The sequence below is a fragment of the Hyla sarda genome, chromosome 3 (assembly GCF_029499605.1).
Source record: "Hyla sarda isolate aHylSar1 chromosome 3, aHylSar1.hap1, whole genome shotgun sequence".
Taxonomy (NCBI): Eukaryota; Metazoa; Chordata; class Amphibia; order Anura; family Hylidae; genus Hyla; species Hyla sarda.
In genome coordinates, this window is record NC_079191.1 from 23,932,607 (window position 1) to 23,945,133 (window position 12,527).

Genomic DNA, 12,527 nt, shown 5'->3' on the forward strand with positions numbered 1-12,527 from the left:
TAGATAGATAGACAGACAATCTAGGCATGCATCTATATATTCACCTGGCATAGACATACACACATCAGTATACCAGTTCATATCTCAGTATATGTATATGGATGCACAGAGTGCTAGTGCAGATGTCATGTTAGTGCACATTACAAACCCCTGATGGTGATAGTTGGGATAGTTACAGCACCCTAGAGATAATGGTACATGTGTGTGTAAATGGGTACCAACAAGGTGGAATGGAGGGAGTGGAATGTATAGATGATTGGTGTGAGGGTCTGACAAAGGAAAGTGACTGGGTCTTTACCTGTGATTGGTATAGATGGATTTATTTGATCAAGTCCGTGGCTTCATTGAGCCCTCTAGGGGTTAACGTGTCCAGCTTGTAGATCCAGTACATCTCCCTCCTAGCGAGTTCTTCGTGTCTGTTTGAGACATACTCTTCTATATGGTCAATAGGGCAGATGGAAACTGGATCAGTGATCCCTGTGTGTTTTTCCTGGCAGTGTCTTGACACGCTGTGTAGAAGGAAGCCTTTTCTGATGTTCCTCCTATGGCCGTTGAGCCTCAGATGTAGTTCCTGTGAGGTGCGGCCAACGTATTGTTGACATCGCTTACTTCCACATCTGTGAACTCCTGGGTTCCTGGGGCTTGATCATTGGATTTTATGCTGTTTTAATTTACTGGGCGCAACCATTGACTTCAGGGTGGGTGCTCGCCTATAAGTAATTACTGGGTTCACGGGGAGAGAGTCTTTCAGGACAGGGTCATTCTGTAAAATGTGCCAGTGTTTTTTGAAGATGCCTTTTATCTGGTTATGAGTGGAATTGTATGTGTCAGGATCTGGGCTGTCGGAGGGTGAGGAAACTGGAAGTGGATCCTCTGTGCCAGAGAGGTGATGGTGTAGGCCGTACCAGGGGAACGGAGTCTAAGGGGTTACTGGTATTCACCAGAGCCCTCTGCAAAGCGGGATGGACTTGCTGCGGCAGGTAACCCCCAGGTCGTTCCTCCCAGCAGCGACTCAACCTCTCTGGCAGCTGAGATGGTGCGGTACAAAAGGACAAGGCAAGGCAAGGTCAGACGTAGCAGAAAGGTCAGGGCAGGCGGCAAGGTTTGAAGTCAGGGGCAACAGCAAAGATTCTGGAAACACAGGCAAAGGACACAGTGGAACGCTTTCACTAGGCACTAGGCAACAAGATCCGGCAGGGACAGGAAGGGGAAGTGATGTTTTATAGGGAAAACATTGATTGGACTTGATTGGGCCAGGCACCAATTAGTGGTCCACTGGCCCTTTAAATTTCAGAGAGCCGGCGCGCGCGCGCCCTAGAGAGCGGGGCCGCGCGCACCGGGACGGGATAGAGGAAGGACGGGGCAGGTGAGAAGAGACATGGGATGCGATCCGTGAGCGGGCACGTCCCGTCCCGCAGATCGCATCCCCTCCGGTGACAGGGTAGCAGCGCTCTCGGTCAGCAGCGCTGACCGGAGCTCTGCAAGCAGAGTAACGCCGCGAGTGCTCCGGGGAAGCAGCGGGACCCGTAGCACTCGGCGTTACAGTATGTAGTTATAAAATTAAGTTGCGGTGGTGTTTTGTTGTTTTGATCCGTAGTTTTCTTCGTCAGACACTCCTCTTGAGTAAGATTTTTTGTTCTTTCTTTTGCTCCTGGGATGAGTTGTTCGGGATATCCCTTTACCTTAAAGCGTTCAGTTAGGATCTCTGTTTGTTGTTGATAGATGTCGTCTTGGGTACAGTTTTTGCGTATCCTCTTAAATTGGCTGAATGGGATATTTGTATGCCATTTCTTAAGGTGCCCGCTGTTGAAAGAGATATAACTATTGGCGTCTACTTTTTTTAAAAAAAATTCGCTATCAGTATCTCGCTGGTGTTGTGATATATCTCTAGATCCAGGTACTCGATTTTTTCAGACGATAAATTGCACCTGAGATTGATGCCCCAATTATATTTATTGATGTCTATTGTGAATTGGTTGATTAAATCTTCAGATCGTCAATATATCTTTTATAGATAATTGCATGCTTCTTGAATAGTTCATTCGTGATGATGTTAGCGTAGGATGGTGCCACTGTTGTGCCCATGGCAGTACCACGGATCTGATGATAGGTGGCCCCAGCATAATTGAAGAAATTATTGCTTAGAATGATTTCCATGCATTCCTGTAGAAAGGTTTTCTGATTGAAAGGGACGTCGGGGTCTTCAGTTAAGATTTTGTTAATACAGCTCAAGCCGATAGAATGTTGGATATTGCTGTATAAGCATTATACAGCAATATCCAACATTCCATCGGCTTGAGCTGTATTAACAAAATCTTAACTGAAGACCCCGACATCCCTATCAATTCTCAGTCTTCTTCGATTGCCCTTTGGGATACTGACTACTGATAATATGACAGACAGTGGCCCTAAACACCGGGACTGCACCACCCTGCAGACCTGCACCCACAAGACCACGTCCATGTATCCTACCTCATTATACAAAAATATCCCTAGTATCACACATCAATACACTATTTGGTTATATATATATATATTTAATATATCTAATATAACATAATATAATGTAATACATCCACCAGATATCCTGATCATCAGATCACATAATAGAAGTACCAATCAGAGTACTTACTTCCTGACAAACATCGTATACTGGCCTTAACACACATTGCGATCGGCCAGAAGAAAGAACAAAGAGCCACTAAAGAATTTAGTTTCGTTACACACTGTTCCCATATTGCCATAATATAACAAGATGTCCCCCCCTTATAAACCTCATATACCTACTAACTCGATCAACTCTATTTACTTACATGTCCACAATTAATCCTTTTTCCGACATGACAAAAATTCTGTGGACACCCTACAGCGGGTCTCCCATTCCGCCTGCCTCCCCGGCACTTGCCGTGCGACTTGCCACTGTGAGCCGCGCATAGTCCACACAGACAGCGCACAGCCGCTTGTCACAACTACAAGCAGCACCGGAGCACCCGGTGCATTCACTATCATGGCAGAAGGATATGAACATCAAAAGATTACAAAACATCCATACATTTACAGATACATTTACAAACTAGAAGTTTCATTATGTTTTGCTCTGACTATATGATTTTATGTTCTAAAATTGGATTTTATCCCGCTTGCACTGCGCACGTCACTGAGGTCATCAGTGACGTCACTATTGTTATGCTACATTCGCGGGCTTTTTAAATATTTAGAGGCTGCTTGTACTACAGAACCTCAGACCTGACAAAGCAAGGGGTACCTTGCGAAACGCGTTGTCTCTATGCTGTTTTAAACAATAAACCAGTTTGGTTTTACCTTGGCCATCTGCTGTGAATCTGTATCAGACTGCCACCCTGCAGCGCCGGACCGCGATCCTCACCAGTGGGGGGCTTACACCTCTCCCACCTTCCTACTGCCAGACCGCCATCTTTGATGACCGGGACCGGGACGCCAGGCTGCCACAGGGTTTCCCTTTGAGGAACTTCTACCCTTACATGCGCATCGCAGTGTTGTGGCTGCATCTATCATTCTGCATTAGATCTAGATCTGCATTATTTGGGATTATCTACACTTAGAGAGCGCCTCCTCCTCTCTCTCTTTTTGTTCTCTTCTCCATATATACCTCTATAGATATGAGATAGATAGATATGAGATAGATAGATATATAGATAGATATGAGAGATAGATAGATAGATATGAGATAGATATGAGATAGATAGATAGATATGAGATAGATAGATAGATAGATATGAGATAGATAGATAGATAGATATGAGATAGATAGATAGATATATAGATAGATATGAGATAGCTATATATGAGAGGGATCTAAAATAAATAGATATGGGACATATAGACAGATACATAGATAATTTAAAACAATTCTTACTTTTCATTATGTTTAATTTCAGCTTCTATCCCACAATGACATTATTGTCATCAATTGCTTATTTCTTAATAATTCCTCGATTATTTGAATTCTCATTGGAAGTGAAGGCTCAAGATCTGGAAGACTTTTCAAATCCACCTGTAAGTGAAGAATACAGCTTATTCCAATAGAAACTTCTAAAGGTTTACAAATCCCCCTCACTCCTCCCTGCTGTAGAAATAGTTCCCCCCAAATAGGATTCTATGATAGAACTCTACAAAGTTGTATACAGGAGGTACTAACCATCACCCCACCATCATTGTCTCATAATCCAACCCAGTCCACTTGATGACGTTTAGAATCACCATATCCATCTGCTGACTCTTTTGGTAAGTGGCCTTTTGAAGCATTATAGCATTAAAGGGGAACTCCAGGAACTCCATGAATTATTAACTACAGTCAACAAAAATTATAGAAATGATGACCTTATGAATTGCTGAAAAGTATAAACATTGAAAATCAAAACTGAGCCGACTATTTCTCAAATATATTAGGTTCTTTTCATAATAGTAACGCTAGGAAATTAGTTTTGCAATAATAATAAAATAATAATACACAGGTATTATAAAAATATGCATATTTATTAGTTAGCAATAATAAACATTAATAATTATATATATATATATATATATATATATATATATATATATATATAATAGATTTTAGTTAAACAGATTTGTAAATTACTTCTATGAAAAAAATCCTAACCCTTCCAGTACTTATCAGCTGCTTTATGATCCACTGGAATTTCTTTTCTTTTTTTAATTTCCTTTCAGTCTGACCACAGTGCTCTCTGCTGACACCTGACAAAAGAACTTCCTGTGGAGCATACAGCAGCTGATAAGTACTGGAAGGGTTTTGAATTTTTTTTAAGAGGAGTCATTTACAAATCTGTATAACTTTCTGTCACCAGTTGATTAGAAAAAATATGTTTTTTAAGAAATAAGCTATAGCATTGTGCCAGGTGGGCAGTCCTTCTACTACATATCCAGTACAATAACCCCCTTCTCCCCTCCACATGCCATCTTTACTGCTGTACTGTAAATCATACTCCAGCATAAGGCCAGATTGTTCAGTCTCAGCTATGCCCTTTTCCCAGCAATACATCATGGCATAGCAGAGAGAAGTAGTTGCTTTCCTGTGATTGGCCAGAGAAGTAAGGTAAAGGAAGTCTAAGTGGTTGCGCTGGTTGACTATCTGCACTTTTAAATGAATAGTCAGATTCCCTTGGAACTTTATTGTACAATGGAATACAACTGATAAGCTCAAAGGGTGTTATTAGGAGCCCCCCACAGCCTCCTAATGCAGGAATTGCACCCCATTGTGCAATCAAGTTCCCTCCCATCTGGCTATTTAGTGAAAGATACAGATAGTCAAACAAATAGTGAAATACTTTCACAAGAATTTGAAAACATTTAGAAAATTAGGAGATATTATAAATTGTGAAGTTTTTTCATTTATACAGTAGAGAAATGTTGGCACCCCTGAACTTTTTCAAGAAAATGAAGTATTTCTCACAGAAAAGGATTGCAGTAACACATGTTTCGCTATACACATGTTTATTCCCTTCGTGTGTATTGGAACTTAACCATAAAAATTGAGGAAAAAAGCAAATTGGACATAATGTCACCAAACTCCAAAAATGGGTTGGACAAAATTATTGGCACCCTTTCAAAATTGTCGAAAAATAAGATTGTTTCAAGCATGTGATGCTCCTCTTAACTCACCTGGGGCAAGTAACAGGTGTGGGCAATATAAAAATCACACCTGAAAGCAGATAAAAAGGAGAGAAGTTCACTTAGTCTTTGCATTGTGTGTGCTGTGTGTGCCACACTAAGCATGGACAACAGAAAGAGGAGAAGAGAACTGTCTGAGGACTTGAGAACAAAAATTGTGGAAAAATATCATCAATCTCAAGGTTACAAGTCCATCTCCAGAGATCTAGATTTGCCTTTGTCGACAGTGCGCAACATTATCAAGAAGTTTGCATCCCATGGCACTGTAGCTAATCTCCCTGGGCGTAGACGGAAGAGAAAATTGATGAATGGTGTCAACACAGAATAGTCCGGATGGTGGATAAGCAGCCCCAAACAAGTTCCAAAGATATTCAAGCTGTCCTGCAGGCTCAGGGAGCATCAGTGTCAGCACAAACTATCCGTTGACATTTAAATGAAATGAAACGCTATGGAGGAGACCCAGGAGGACCCCACTGCTGACACAGAGACATAAAAAAGCAAGACTACATTTTACCAAAATGAACTTGAGTAACCAAAATCCTTCTGGGAAAACGTCTTGTGGACAGATGAGACCAAGATAGAGCTTTTTGGTAAAGCACATCATTCTACTGTTTACCGAAAATGGAATGAGGCCTACAAAGAAAAGAACCCAGTACCTACAGTGAAATATGGTGGAGGTTCAATGATGTTTTGTGTTGTTTTGCTGCACTGGGGGCCTTGAATGTGTACAAGGCATCATGAAATCTGAGGATTACCAACGGATTTTGGGTCACACTGTACAGCCCAGTGTCAGAAAGCTGAGTGTGCGTACGAGATTTTGGGTCTTCCAGCAGGACAATGACCCCAAACATACGTCAAAAAGCCCCCAGAAATGGATGGCAACAAAGCACTGGAGAGTTCTGAAGTGGCAGCAATGAGTCCAGATCTAAATCCCATTGATCACCTGTGGAGAGATCTTAAAATTACTGTTGGGAAAAGGCGACTTCCAATAAGAGACCTGGAGCAGTTTGTAAAGGAAGAGTGGTCAACCATCCCGGCTGAGAGGTGTAAGAAGCTTATTGATGGTTATAGGAAGTGACTGATTTCAGTAATTTTTTCCAAAGGGTGTGCAACCAAATATTAAGATAATGGTGCCAATAATTTTGTCCAGCCCATTTTTGGATTTTTGTGACATTATGTCCAATTTGCTTTTTTTCCTCCGTTTTTTGGTTTAGTTCCAATACACACAAAGGGAATAAACATGTGTATAGCAAAACCTGTGTTACTGCAATCCTTTTCTGTGAGAAATACTTAATTTTCTTGAAAACATGCCAACATTTACTGCCATGACTGTAAAAGACCTCTTTAACTCTGATCTATAGGTTATAGTAAATGTGAATACTGAGATGAAAACATTAATATTTGCTTAGATTTTCAGGATTGAAGACCATAGATCATTGGTTCTAAAGAAGCGAGCAGGTAAAAGATTAATTATTCTCTTATGCTGACATTTATCATATATATATATATATATATATATATATATTTATATATTTTATATATATGACACCAATGGGACTGGGCTATACAGGGGGGAGGGGGGGCAACAAGGACAATAATTCCCAGACTTCACTAGGACCTCTATTAGCCCTCCTATTAACTGTGCAAAGTCCAGTAAAGAGCAGTAAAGCGCATATTCAGAGGTATAAGATGGCACTACTGCTTTCTCTCTAATCCAGTCCTTGCCGTAAGCTAGGTAATTGTGTTATTGCACATTGTGATTGTGGTTCCCAGTTATGCAGATAAACAGCCTCTTACTTAGATAAAGTTGATGATTAAAAACAATGGTAAAGTGTTGGTATAGATCTGGCCGGATGTCCGGGCAGTAGATCTGCACTCATTCAATTATATATTTCTTTTTTGTCACTTTTTACATGTTTGTTTTGTACACAGGATTGTCAGGGTGCGGTAGCCCTTCTGGCTGTCCCTCCTGGCGGTCTAGAGGAGGTGTTTGTGGCCATCAGGTTCCGCACCTCCCCCGGATAATCCTGCATGAGTAGGGCACCAACTGTTTATCGGCTCTCCCCTTTCGGATAGACCGCATCCTTTGGCCATATTTTTTTTTTGTGATTCAAGAGCACGTTCCTCGACTCTGAAATGGCACTTACCATTAATGCTTTCAGGCTTACGCCTGGATGGTGGGTGCCGTTATCTTTAGCCTAGAAGCATTAATGGTGAGTGTCGTTGTCTTTAGCCTGGAAGCATTAATGGTGAGTGCCGTTGTCTTTAGCCTTGAAGCATTAATGGTGAGTGCCATTGTCTTTAGCCTGGAAGCATTAATGGTGAGTGCCGTCGTCTTTAGCCTGGAAGCATTAATGGTGAGCGCCGTTGTCTTTAGCCTGGAAGCATTAATGGTGAGTGCCGTCGCCTTTAGCCTGGAGGCATTAATGGTGAGTGCCGTCATCTTTAACCTGGAAGCATTAATGGTGAGTGTCGTTGTCTTTAGCCAGGAAGCATTCATAGTGAGTGCCGTTGTCTTTAGCCTTGAAGCATTAATGGTGAGTTCCATTGTCTTTAGCCTGGAAGCATTAATAGTGAGTGCCGTCGTCTTTAGCCTGGAAGCATTAATGGTGAGCGCCGTTGTCTTTAGCCTGGAAGCATTAATGGTGAGTGCCGTCGCCTTTAGCCTGGAGGCATTAATGGTGAGTTCCGTCGTCTTTAACCTGGAAGCATTAATGGTGAGTGTCGTTGTCTTTAGCCTGGAAGCATTAATGGTGAGTGCCATTGTCTTTAGCCTGGAAGCATTAATGGTGAGTGCCGTTATCTTTATTCTGGAAGCATTAATGGTGAAGGCCGTTGTCTTTAGCCTTGAAGCATTAATGGTGAGTTCCATTGTCTTTAGCCTGGAAGCATTAATAGTGAGTGCCGTCGTCTTTAGCCTGGAAGCATTAATGGTGAGCGCCGTTGTCTTTAGCCTGGAAGCATTAATGGTGAGTGCCGTCGCCTTTAGCCTGGAGGCATTAATGGTCAGTGCCGTCGTCTTTAACCTGGAAGCATTAATGGTGAGTGTCGTTGTCTTTAGCCTGGAAGCATTAATGGTGAGTGCCGTTGTCTTTAGCCTTGAAGCATTAATGGTGAATGGTTGTCTTTAGCCTGGAAGCATTAATGGTGAGTGCCGTTGTCTTTAGCCTGGAAGCATTAATGGTGAGTGCCATTGTCTTTAGCCTTGAAGCATTAATGGTGAGTTCCATTGTCTTTAGCCTGGAAGCATTAATGGTGAGTGCCGTTGTCTTTAGCCTGGAAGCATTAATGGTGAGTGCCATTGTCTTTAGCCTTGAAGCATTAATGGTGAGTTCCATTGTCTTTAGCCTGGAAGCATTAATAGTGAGTGCCGTCGTCTTTAGCCTGGAAGCATTAATGGTGAGCACCGTTGTCTTTAGCCTGGAAGCATTAATGGTGAGTGCCGTCGCCTTTAGCCTGGAGGCATTAATTGTGAGTGCCGTCGTCTTTAACCTGGGAGCATTAATGGTGAGTGCCGTTGTCTTTAGCCTTGAAGCATTAATGGTGAATAGTTGTCTTTAGTCTGGAAGCATTAATGGTGAGTGCCGTTGTCTTTAGCCTTGAAGCATTAATGGTGAGTGCCGTTGTCTTTAGCCTGGAAGCATTAATGGTGAAAGCCGTCATCTTTAGCCTGGAAGCATTAATGGTGAGTGCCTTTGTGTTTAGCCTGGAAGCATTAATGGTGAGTGCCTTTGTCTTTAGCCTGGAAGCATTAATGGTGAGTGCTGTTTTCTTTAAAAAGAGTGTACAGTCGGCACTGCCTATCTTCCTCTATGGCACAATCCTGTGGATGGACTCTGACCAGTCAATACTCAGTAACTGATTGATCCTCCCGGTGCTCAGTGGTAAAAGACATAGCTCAGTATAAAATACCTTGTGTAGAAGAAGACCACGGCACTTGATCCGGATGCAATTCAAATTCTTTATTCCTGCTTGAGGTACATTAGAACGTCAGGAGGGGGAGAAGAGATGGGACAACTGGTGGAAGCAGCGTGTGCTGCGAAACGGACATAGTCCCTTCTCCCCCTCCTGACGTTCTAATGTACCTCAAGCGGGAATAAAGAATTTTAATTGCATCCGGATCGAGTGCTGTGGTCTTCTTCTACACAAGCTGTTTTCTTTAGCCTGGAAGCATTAATGGTGAGTGCCGTTGTCTTCAGTCATCTATTTTATCTTGATAAAAAGTAGTAAAGGTTGTTGCTTACATCCCTAGTTGTTTAGGACAGTGAAGAGTTAATGTCTGTATCCCTGATGGTCTAGGATAGAAAAAGGTTAATGTCTGTATCCCTGGTGGTCTAGGACAGTGAAATGTTAAATGGGTATTCCAGGCAAAAACTTTTTTTTATATATTAACTGGCTCCGGAAAGTTAAACAGATTTGCAAATTACTTCTATTAAAAAATCTTAATCCTTCCAATTGTTATTAGCTTCTGAAGTTGAGTTGCTGTTTTCTGTCTAACTGCTTTCTGATGACTCACGTCCCGAGAGCTGTCCAGCTCCTATGGGGATATTTTCCCATCATGCAAGGGATATTCTCCCATCATGCACAGCTCCCGGAACGGGACATCATGATTGAGCAGTTAGACAGAAAACTTCAGAAGCTAATAACTATTGGAAGGATTAAGATTGTTTAATAGAAGTAATTTACAAATCTGTTTAACTTTCCGGAGCCAGTTGATATATAAAAAAAAGTTTTTGCCTGGAATACCTCTTTAATAACTGTATCCCTGGTGGTCTATGGCAGTAAAGATATTAGTGTCAGCATCCCTGGTGATCTAGGGCAGTTAAAGGATTAAAAGGGTATTCCAAGTAAAACACTTATCCCACATAGGATAGGGGAAAAATGTCAGATCATGAGAGGTTGAACCGCTTGGACCCCCAGCAATCTGGAGAATGGGGACGAAAGTACCTCATAATGGGGCAGCCACTCCATTAATTGTTTATGGGAGTGTCAGAGATAGCCAAATACAGTGCTCAGTTATCTCCAGCACTTCCAATGGATGAAGAAGTGGGGCACATGCACAATTGTGCCACACCATGCTGAAGTGCAACTCGGGTCCCTGTTCTCGAGATGGTGGTGTGAATCTTAGCAACATTACTGGTAATCTAGGGGAGTAAAGGGGTTAATGTATGGATCCTCACTGGTATATGACCAGTTTATAACCTGGCTTTTTGCCTCTACAGCGGTCGACCTACCAACAAAATATGAGGCTGAAATCGAAATAAGTTTTCCAGATTTCAGAATGGCCTTGAACATTACAGATTTTCTGCAAAAAAATATCTACAACTTATCACTGGGTAATTTGACTACAATATCCGGTGCAGAGATCTTACCAGGTGAGCCCTATAGTTGTCTAGGTGCATGGGTGTCCATTTCTGACACATTAAGGAGTGACCATTTCTGGCACATTAAAAAAGAACAGCAGTATCCACCTTTAAAAAGAATCTTACACTACAGTATGTTCATCCGCACTAAATCTAATATACTGGGCTGCATTAATATATTGAGCTGCATTATGCTCAAGTGCGCATTAGAGGCAGGGAGCTGGCTCACCCAGCTCTCCTGCCTCCTCCATATTCTCCATCTGCCCGCCCCTGTTATTCATATGCTAATGAATGCCACAGTTGAGCGCTCTGCTCTTTGTGTGCTCACCCATGGCCTTTATTAGCATAATAATGACAAGGGCAGATGGAGAATATGGAGGAGGCACGGGAGCTGGGTGAACCGGCTCCCCGCCTCCAATGCGCATTGGTGCATAATTCAGATGAAGATTACAGTGCCAGAACTCTGTATATACTGAACAGATTTAAGTAAGTGACCCCTCTTTGTAAAGCTGTTCACCCGCACTATAACCCAGTATATTTTGTTTAGTGTGGGTGAACAGGGTGACAAGGCTAGGTTCACGTGTGCAGTCCTGTGAGATATGCTGACACTGCATTTTCCCCACATGTCAATACGAGGAGGAGACATTGCAGACAAAGTCACACTCCTATATACAGTGCAGCTATGCTGGAGCCATTGCGGGAGATTTATCAAAACCTGTCCAGAGGAAAAGTTGCCCAGCTGCCCATGACAACCAATCAGATCGCTTCCTTCATTTAGCAGAGGCCTTGTTAAAAATGAAAGAAACAATATGATTGGTTGCTTTGGGCAATGGGGCAGCTTTTCCTCTGCACAGGTTTTGATAAATCTCCCCCATTGACTCTAGCGGTGCCCTTAATATTAGACATCATTGGAGAAAATACGTAACTGGTAAACATTGTAGCAGCAGATGTTTTTAGATTTTAGGTTCCGCTAGGATTGGGGTCCCAAGGCAATATGGGTAAACTTGCTAGAGTAGACATGTACCACTATGACTATGTCACCTTGACTCCAAATTTAATGTAATTTACCATGTAAAATTCCCTTTTCACTTTCTCTTCCAGCCTGCAATCTGAGTGGACCGGTAGCTACGTGCAGCTGCAGCAAGGGGTACGACTGTATTGGGACATTGGGCCCGTGCACTGACACAGGGTGCACATGTTACACCGCACTTTCACAGCAAAGATACTGCAGATGTAAGACAATCATCAGACCAGAAAAGGATTATTTACTAGCTGAGTACCCGGCATTGCCCAAAAAACAATTTCAATACTATATATAAGCACAGAAAGAAACATAAAGGAAAGGGATCTGCGCCCCTAGTGTAATATGTCAATAGTGTTGCTCACGAATATTCGCAATGCAAATTTTATTCGCGAATATCACATATTCGCGAATTTGCGAATATTCGCGAATATAGCACTATATATTCGTAATTACGAATATTCGTTTTTTTT

At 42.1% G+C, this 12,527-nt stretch overlaps 1 protein-coding gene across 1 annotated transcript in view; it reads left to right on the forward strand.

Moving 5' to 3' along the window:
• Positions 1 to 9,244: 9,244 nt before the first annotated feature.
• Positions 9,245 to 12,527, forward strand: part of LOC130360952 (adhesion G protein-coupled receptor F5-like) — a 40,120-nt gene continuing 36,837 nt past the window's right edge. Inside the window, exon 1 of the mRNA XM_056563507.1 lies at positions 9,245 to 9,427. Coding sequence (XP_056419482.1) covers positions 9,245 to 9,427 — 183 coding nt within the window. The remainder of the gene's footprint in view (positions 9,428 to 12,527) is intronic.